This window comes from Sinocyclocheilus anshuiensis, unplaced genomic scaffold (assembly GCF_001515605.1).
Source record: "Sinocyclocheilus anshuiensis isolate Anshui unplaced genomic scaffold, SAMN03320099.WGS_v1.1 scaffold371, whole genome shotgun sequence".
NCBI lineage: Eukaryota > Metazoa > Chordata > Actinopteri > Cypriniformes > Cyprinidae > Sinocyclocheilus > Sinocyclocheilus anshuiensis.
Genome location: NW_015549597.1, coordinates 938,031 through 947,199, shown reverse-complemented (window position 1 = coordinate 947,199; position 9,169 = coordinate 938,031). Strand labels below are relative to the sequence as shown.

The window sequence follows — 9,169 nt, the reverse complement described above, 5'->3', positions numbered from 1 at the left end:
AAGGAAAGAGGAGTGTAACAAGTAATGTGGCAATAGCAAAAAGACATAAAAATAAAAAAACCTAAATGCAAATAAATAAATTAATTCTAAAATTAAAAAACATGTTGCTTAATCCAGAAGAATGATTACAGATGATTTGAAGTAAATTAATAAATGATTCAATATGGGTATGTAAAATATTTCAGTTGCAAGACAATAAAATCATCTAAATATATAATGCTACTTTGCTTTCTTATCAAGTTTTGTCATTTATACCCCAGGTTGTCTGTTGTTTCACATGGAGAAAAAGACAACAATAAGCTTTGTGAGCTGCCATTGCAGAGATATCTTCACCAGGTGTGTATTGCACTGAAATATGCAGCAGATCGACACAATCGACCCCCCCCCACCCCCACAGTGAAACATATGGCTCATATATCTGCATATCAGAGAGTTCATTTTGTCATCTTTTCTTTTTCTTCTTTTACTGACCGCTGTCAATCCAGCATCCATTCAATGTTCCCTCCTTTATATTGGAACGAAGGCCAGCATCCAAGAGACAGAGCAGGTAAAAAAAAAAAATTTTTTTAAAAAGAAACAGAAAGAAAAGAAGGGGACCAAAGAGAAAACAAACTGAACTGATTTTCTACTGCATTCAAATTAGAGGAATAACAGTAATCAGAAAATGATTATGACGAGGGATGGTAATGCCAGTGATGATGAGGATGAAAATGTCCAGCTAATTCTTGCCCTTAAGTAGGGAAACTTTGAGGCCACTGTCTGGTTCACCACAGCCCCAGGATATGCGGATATGCAGTGAGGAGTGAAGTTCAGCTTGATATGTCTTCATATTAATGAGGAAATACCATAATAAGGAAAGGATATATTTTAAAGACAGTTCCTTCATGCACTAGTATACAAATTAAAAAGGGTCACGAAAAAGTGCAGAAGGTTATAGGCCCTTAATAGCAATGGCTCCTCCTTATTATTTATTTATATTTTTTCCTGCCATTTGTCCAGACCACTGCTCTTTTCAATTCGTGGTACTTGGTGTTGAATATGCAGAGAGTCAAAATACAAAAACCAAAACGTTAACTGTAGATCTCCATGCAACAGCACGATATCCTGTCCTCCCAAAATGTCAACTCAAAGCCGCCCGCGCGCAACTCCAAACCCCGATCCGAATCGCAGTGTCCAAGTGCTTAGTATAAAAATAGCCTCTTTTCAAATAATGATCAGTTCTCGGTCTCTCTGTTAGTTGTTAAAAGTTAATAGTTGCACATAGTAAAGTTCGCAGGATTCATCTCCAGCTTCTCAGGGTCAGAGGTCTTCATAATAGTCGATATTGCAGAAGAACGGTTTAAGCATTTTTTCATTGTCCTAAATAAAGAGCATAATTATAATAACAGTGTGAATTATACGTTAAAATATTGAGTGACAACCAAAGTTTCTGTAGGAAATGCTCAGAGTGTGATTAAAGATGGTCCTTGTGTTTATCGTAATCATAACACTCATCATGTTCTATTGCCTGAATCACCAAAAACTCCATCACAGTCAAATCAGCCAAAACGATCCATTAATTCTCTACCACAGGGCTTAATTACAAGTTCAAATCAGCATATGGTGCGTTTATTTTCATATCCTCGTAGCAGTTAAAGGGGATTGGGAGTTTAGTTATATTCTACTTGCCTAACTGACGTCTTTTCTAGCATGCACTTGAACTACTTGCATGTTGACCTATGACCTTTATCATTCCAAGCTTTGATATGAAGTGGATTTTCAAGGCCTATTATGGTGTACCAAAGCTGATCGCAGCGACTAGTACTCAGTGAATAAGCCTGCTGGATATCAGTCTCGTTTTTATACAACCAGCAATCAATCAGGCGGGAACATGAGGAAAAACCAACTGTCATTCAGCTACAGGGGTACATTTCCTACAGGATGCTCGTCGCTGTCTATGGACCAGTGAGGAGATTTATCCTAGTAATATTCAGTGCTTCTTTTTTTTTAAATTATTATTTATCTTCGATAATAAGGCATAATCTGCTGACGTCACAGCATATAATTGTTTTTAGTTGCCTGTCTGAAGTATTGCCTGAAGTATATGCGATAAAGTAATTTTAGTACTTAAAGCTCTAAATCCCTAAACAAATTCATCCCATTCCCTTTGAGGCATGACATATTAAAAGAGTGCTGGGTACCCCCACCCTGTCCAGTCAATGGAGGAGCGGAGGTGTGAGTACTTAGCATCGTTATTGTGATTATTAATACTATTGCGGCATGATGGTGCGTGAGTGTCTTTTTTCCACTTATTTCAATGTTGTTTCCTAAGATGTGCTACAGAATGGAGGGTATGGGGGATCGGCAGCGGCGCAGGGGGCCGGGGGTATCGTAGGGCTCGTAGGGTGGGTTGTTGATGGGGGTGATGGGGGTCAGGCACAGAGGGGTCCCTGCCATCCCCGAGATGTTATTGAGGCTGCGGGACTTCTCGTAGCCGGCAGCTTCAAAACCCAAAAATCCGGTGGATGGTCAGCGGATAGGTTACATACATTAGAGAAAGATGAATGAATGGAATTATTATGGAAGCATTTTACAAACAAAAACATTGGATTCATGACAAAAGTGGTATTTTTTTAAAGGGGAAAGGAAGGGAAGGGTAAAAAAAACAGAATTTAAAGCAAAGAATGACAAAATGAAACGGATGTAAATGACACCGAAGCAGACAGACAGAAAGACAGACAGAGGCAGAGACAAGGACAAAACAGGAAAATGAGAGTTATGAAATGTCATCAAGTTTTCTTGTCAATTTGTTGTTGTTGTTGTTATGGCACAGCAGTATTAAAAAAAACTCCCTTTAGTCGCAGCCACATACAGTTTTCAGGGAGAGATAAGAGCAGATGTGTAAAAGAGCAGGTGGATGAAGCACCTGATGGCTGACTCAGACCAGCAGTGAGGTAAAGAGTTTAGCATCCAGGTGTTTGACCCAGTCTCAGACGGAACACTCTGCGTTCTGATACTAGCACTGGAGTCCAACAGAGGAGCTCCGTCTAGTCAAAGCAGCCTCACTCAGCACTGTGGGCCAGGTGAAGCTCGCGCATTTCAGACTAGATGTCTTTCCATTATTAGCAGCAAATTTGTCTTCCTTTTACACATAAGTGTGTTTCAGTAGATTAATATGGACTTAAAACAGCTTCACGTGACCCCAAAGTGCCTGAAAGCTTTCCTTCCACATCCATTTCTGGCTTTGTTTTGTAAGGGTGGCCAAACTTTCTAAAAGGCTTCGGTTTGTCTTCTTTTCTCACCCACCAAGTCCAGTGTTGTTTAATTTGGTTACAAATTCCCTTTACAGGTCTTAGTGATCTTCGTGGGCTATAGTAATTATTTGGGTTAAATTTCAAATGACTTCAGGGGGAGTTTGTTAAAAATGGATTTATTTGTGTGTTTTCGTTCTTAATTCACTAAAGAGATAATGCCAAATATGCTCACAAAAATATGTGTTGAATGTAATTTCATGACACAGTCTTGCTGTGTATTAGCTTGTGGATGATGCAGTATGCAAATTACCATGATCTGTCATTCTTTACTTTAACATGTTGTTCCACCACTGTAATCCAGCTACTTAAATCCCGAAAGTTTAGTAAATGTCATTCCAAACCTTCGTGAATTTCATTTTTCTGTGGAACACAATATAAGACATTTTGAAAAATGTCTGTGTTTTTGTCTCTATGATGAAAGTCACAGGAGACCAGTGTTTTTTGGACCCCATTGACTTTCACTGTATAGGCAAAAACATATTCAAAATACCTTGTTTTATGCTCCACAGAGAAAATAAAGTCATTCAGGTCTGAAACGACAAGGAGAATAAATCATGACCGAATTTCCAAAGTTTGGGGTGAAATAAAAACTTTTGTTTTGACAATTTTTTTCAAATAGCTGTACTTAATGATATGAATTTTGGTTATAATAACAGCTAAACAAAGCTTACCTTTGTATAGTCTGTTTGTTTGTTTAAGAAGGGGAACTGGACTCAGATATTGCTGTTTTTTGGAAAAAGCCAACACGAATGGATATGGAAGGAAGAGCTGGCACATTACATAGTAGACAACTATGGGATTACATCTCTGCCACAATTCTGCACGCGAAAGATCATATTTTGAGTGCGCAAAAGTGCGTTTTGTGCACGCTACTTAATAAGAATCACATACTGAAGTGTAGTAAAATACTTGAAGACTGATTTATATATATATATATATATAGGCTTTATAGACAGATAAGTTGAGAGTGACTCTTGAAGGACCAGCACCACATCCTCTTGTACCACTGTTTGAAGAATTTATCTTCCAGAATCTGGCAGTAAGTTTATGGAGTTCATTTTTAGTCCATCTCGAGATTTTATCTGTAGAAGATAACCTGCTTAATAATGATGCACACCTGAATATGAGGCGTTTTTCACTTCCAGCCTTCATGAACAATAAAATATACATTATAAGTGATTAAATAAAAGATTAATAGTTATTAAGATTGATGTTGCATAATAATTATGCATGCACTGTATTTTTCTCTTCTGCTGTCGTGGTAATGCAAGAAATGTTGTGAATGTTTGTCAAGGCAGCCAATCAGAATTTAGCATCCTCGTCTCTGATTGGCTGGAATTATGGCACATTGTAACGCTGGGTTGTGTTGAGCAAGCAAACTGTTGGCATTTAGAGAGCACTGAGGGCAGGCATCAGGTGAGCAAGCTAGTGAAACGTTGCACGCGCAAAAGAGAAGGTCTGCACACATCCAAAAACTTATTTTAAATGCAAAATTGATTTTTGTGCACTCTAAATACTTTATTCTTTGCGAAACAAATATTTTCTCCACAAAACTCAGATCGCGCGCGTGCGAAATGCACTATTGTGCGCTCAAAATATGATCTTTCGCACGCAGAATTGTGGCAGAGATCTAAGCCTATAGACAACCCCCTCCTGACACAGGAGAACTTCCCACACGGACACAAACACAGTGAGTTAGAAGTCTTAACAAAACAAAACAAGAGACAAAAGCTCACAAGGAAGGAAACACACGGGGTGTTAAGAAGGTCCTACTGTCGTATAGTCGGCAATCCTTTCTCCAGTCCCTTGCGTGATGCAGTTCTGTTAGGAAGTGTGTTTGTGTGTGTGTGTGTGTGTGTGTATGTGTGTGTGAGAGAGTCTGACTCAGAGGGCTGCTGGGACACTCTGGGTGCTGCACAGCCACTTGTCATTCAAAATCTACACCAAAGCATCGCCTATAGGAGCTGCAAAGGAAGGCAGTGGTAGATAGATCTGGGTCATCATGTTCCTCACTCCAGACCACTTGTGCAAGTCAGAAAGTGACTTTTTGTTTTCCACCATGGATTTGAGGAAATATACATATTTAACCAAATTATTTGTTGTTTATAACTAATAAAACACATAAGAGTACTCATTTACAGAGAGAAAATAACTAATGTGTGCGTGAACGTCATGTTCTGTATTTGCACTCGTGATGCAAACACTGTACAGATAAGAACACACTTCCTTCCTATTGCTGGACTTGTCTTTACCTCCCTATTAGCATTTGCTTTCTCTGAATGGGATTAATTAGGATCAATATGGCTAGGCAGTATGTGTCCAACAGAAATAAGTACACCTTTGGCACTTGCGATCTTTCTTCCTCTTTTTCTCTGAACAATTACAATGTAAATGTGACTATTAAAAAAGCATTAGTAGCCCATTCTTTACCTAAATAGCTGCTTTATGACAATGCCTACATGAAAATGATTGTGTTTGGACACAACTATGCTTTTGGATTGCAGTTCAAAGATACGTAGCACAACAGATATAGATACCTAGAATGCCAGTAAAACAAAACAAAACAAAACAAAATAGAGCAAAGCAAAGCAAAACAAAACAAAACAAGAAAAAAAAAGCAAAAAACAGACAAAGTGAAACAGATAAGAGGGAGAGGGCAGGGGAAGAAAAAGAAACTTGTACAACAACCGTTATCAAAACAATTTAAGCTATATTTATAGATATATATTTAAGATATATTTAAGAATTGAGCTTTCATGTTCATGGAAGAGAAGTCTAATAATATTATAGAGAAGGTATTATAGAGAAGAAAAGTCTAATAATACCAACATTTTGCAATTTTCTATATTTACTAACAGTACAATGATGCCAGCATAATCAATGACCTGTCGATTAATCTCATCATCGGCATCATAATAACACAACTCACACTCACCAGCCTCACACATGCAACACTGAAGAGCTTTGGTGAGAGGTTATGTATGAAGAATTACAGCAGTGTTGTGGACTGGTGTAATTCAAGTCTTTAGCTTGACAGACTCTGTGCTTCTGCGATATTAGCATCTGTGATAGAGATGTGGCTACATTCAGTAGGGTGGGATGGAAGGTGAGTGTCAGTATGTGGCACAAATATTAACCACAGAATGGTTTAGAAACTGTGCAGCAATAAAATAAAGTTTAATATACTGTGTTGAACAATTTACAAAAATTTTGGTCTGTTTGCAGTAACCAGCATGTTAAAGAAAGTCCATCTTTTTCAGTTGCATCACAAAGGTCAAGTGTGGAAAATCTGAGTTTGCCAGACGTCAATGGTTTTTACTAGTGGGAAATTAATATTTAATGTAATTACATTATGATGTGAATTATAGCATTACAGCATTATAGTCTATAATGCAGCTAAGTGTGTCCTAGTTCATACACAGTATATTTGATCTGTGTGAATCTGTCCGGGTTAATATTTGCAATATCCACCAGAGGATATTTGTTCTTCCTTTAAACACAAACACTGGTAGTCACATACATACAAGTTACATCACATCTGCATGTATGATTTAGACACAGAATAACACATAGACACAGCACAACACGACACAACAGTACACAGAACACGAAACGACAGTACACAAACATTGGACAAAAAATTATCACTAAGAGACTAATTAAAGGAGGGCAGGAATATATGATGGATGTAATGACTGCGGTGAGAAGAGAGGGAATAGTTTACATTCAGAAATTAGCACCTGCATATACAGTACAAGGATGGACAGAAATATAAACTTATGACATTTAACATGGTACAAAATAAACAATTCATTCCAATGTGCACATAGAGAAGTTCCCAGTAAGGGTGTTGTACATGTCACTGTTGATTGCAAAACAGTAGGTGGAATTACATTAATAATAAATAATAAACTATTTCATAAAAAAAAGAAAAAAGTAGTTTATGCAGCTAGAAACAACAGAAATAAATATAAGTGTACAGATGTTGACATTTCATCTAAGACAGTAGGGGACAGAGTGAAACAACAAACGTTGAAATAATATTCACAGAAGATTCAGATCATGTATGATAATCGTGTCATACATGCAGTTCACCGCCACTAATGGTGGATAAGACATGCTCATTCATACACAACACATCCAGTTTGATTTGAAAGACAATAAAAACATTGTTTCTTAAATATATACTTCAACCATTCACTAACCTTGGATAAAAACCTTGCACTGAGCATAAACTGGTCTCGATTCACCAGAAAATGGAACATAAATGACCAAAAATCTTATAAACTATATTTTAGTTTTTTTTTTGTTTCTTTACTTGAACCAGTCAGGTTCAGGCTTCAGTCATACTGAAGTTAAATGCAGTGGATATGCAGATCTCTGCATTTATGTGCATTACTTGATGGATAATTTAACATTACTTGAATAATTAATTATTTTTAATACAATTAATAATAAATACTGCTGAGACAATGATTGAATCCAGCAGTCTGGTCCACCAAAAACTAAATAATGCAGAACTTCACTATATGATTAAGAAGAAGTATTAAACATATTTTTTTTAATATATGAGTCTATATGAGAGATGTGTAGTAAAAAAGAAAAACCCCTCATCATCAGGTGAGGTCATGACAGGCCCCTCCCCCTCGCTCTCTGTGACCTGAACAGAATGAAAGCATTGACCCCTTTGGAAGCATTATCGGCCAGGTCAGCAACCTCTCAGTCATATCTCGCCACTCAATATTTACTGCACTGCAGTCAAATTCTCACACCAATGCAACCTGGAACTCTGACAGTTGGCTGCAACGTTTCTGGGAACTGCTGAATGACTAGAAAATAGCATGAAAGAGCAATTGCAATCAGCAGTTGTGCCAATTTGGTTGTTGGGAATCATTTTGCAATATTAACTAATTTATAATAGTCTCTCTCTCTCTCTCTCTCTATATATATATAGGATAGGAATATATATATATATATATATATATATTCCTATCCTATATATATATATATAGAGAGAGAGAATGCAGTTAAGGTCCAATGGCAACTTTAAAAATGATTTGAAAAGGACGGCACTGTTTATACACACAGTGATACATGATATGGTGAAATTGATAATGAATTGCTCTAGCTCATCAAGAGCCCAAGAGAGAGAACCCTCGGGTTCTCCGCTTACAGCAAAGATTCAGAAGTGAGGTTAAATGGGAGTACAGGGGAAAATCAATCAGTCTGCAGAGGGAGAGAAATGGGAGGGAGAGAAAGAGAGAGAGAACGAGAGAGAAAGAGGGGTGTGACTGCAGCCCTGCAGTGCAGTACTATTTCTACACTTTAAGACAATGGCTAGAGAAGAAGATGACCACAATGCCCTCAGTCAGTGTGCTGTGGCCAGCATCCAGACTGCAGCTCTTACACATTTAGCCTCACCACTAGAGTCTGTCAATGGCAGGGCCCAAGGGTATGTGTCAAAGCTCTCAGCGTACTCAAAATATAAAATACAAAAACAGCAGCACATCAAAAGAGCACTTTAGACTGAATAAATGATTGATAAAAGGGGGCAAAAGAAGAAACAAAAACAACAGGGGCACAACAGCAATAAAATAACCATAATAATCACCTAAGTGCATCTTGGGAGTAAGTGAACATTAAGGTTGTAACGTCAACCAATTTCCAGGTTTTAGAAGACCAAATGTCATTTTATAGCCTGAACCATCTTTAACCCCTTCATTTTATATTTCATCATGTTTCGCTTAGTCCCAGAATGCTCTCTTCCACTGTTTCCTTGGCAACAGTGGGCAGGAAGGAGAGAGAGGGCAGAAGGTAGAAACAGAAAGAGGCAGAAGTTCGAGTGGGGAGAAGAAAGAAGAATATATGCTGTGGTG

General features: G+C 37.7%; 1 protein-coding gene and 1 long non-coding RNA gene across 2 annotated transcripts in view; both read right to left on the bottom strand.

The window, feature by feature from the left end:
- Positions 1-1,914, bottom strand: part of LOC107658476 (uncharacterized) — a 6,285-nt gene extending 4,371 nt beyond the window's left edge. Inside the window, exon 1 of the long non-coding RNA XR_001630791.1 lies at positions 472-1,914. This is a non-coding gene — a long non-coding RNA (uncharacterized LOC107658476). The remainder of the gene's footprint in view (positions 1-471) is intronic.
- Positions 1,915-2,316: 402 nt separating this feature from the next.
- Positions 2,317-9,169, bottom strand: part of LOC107658413 (potassium voltage-gated channel subfamily C member 1-like) — a 66,646-nt gene continuing 59,793 nt past the window's right edge. Inside the window, exon 3 of the mRNA XM_016446950.1 lies at positions 2,317-2,480. Within this exon, the coding sequence (XP_016302436.1) occupies positions 2,317-2,480 (164 nt within the window). The remainder of the gene's footprint in view (positions 2,481-9,169) is intronic.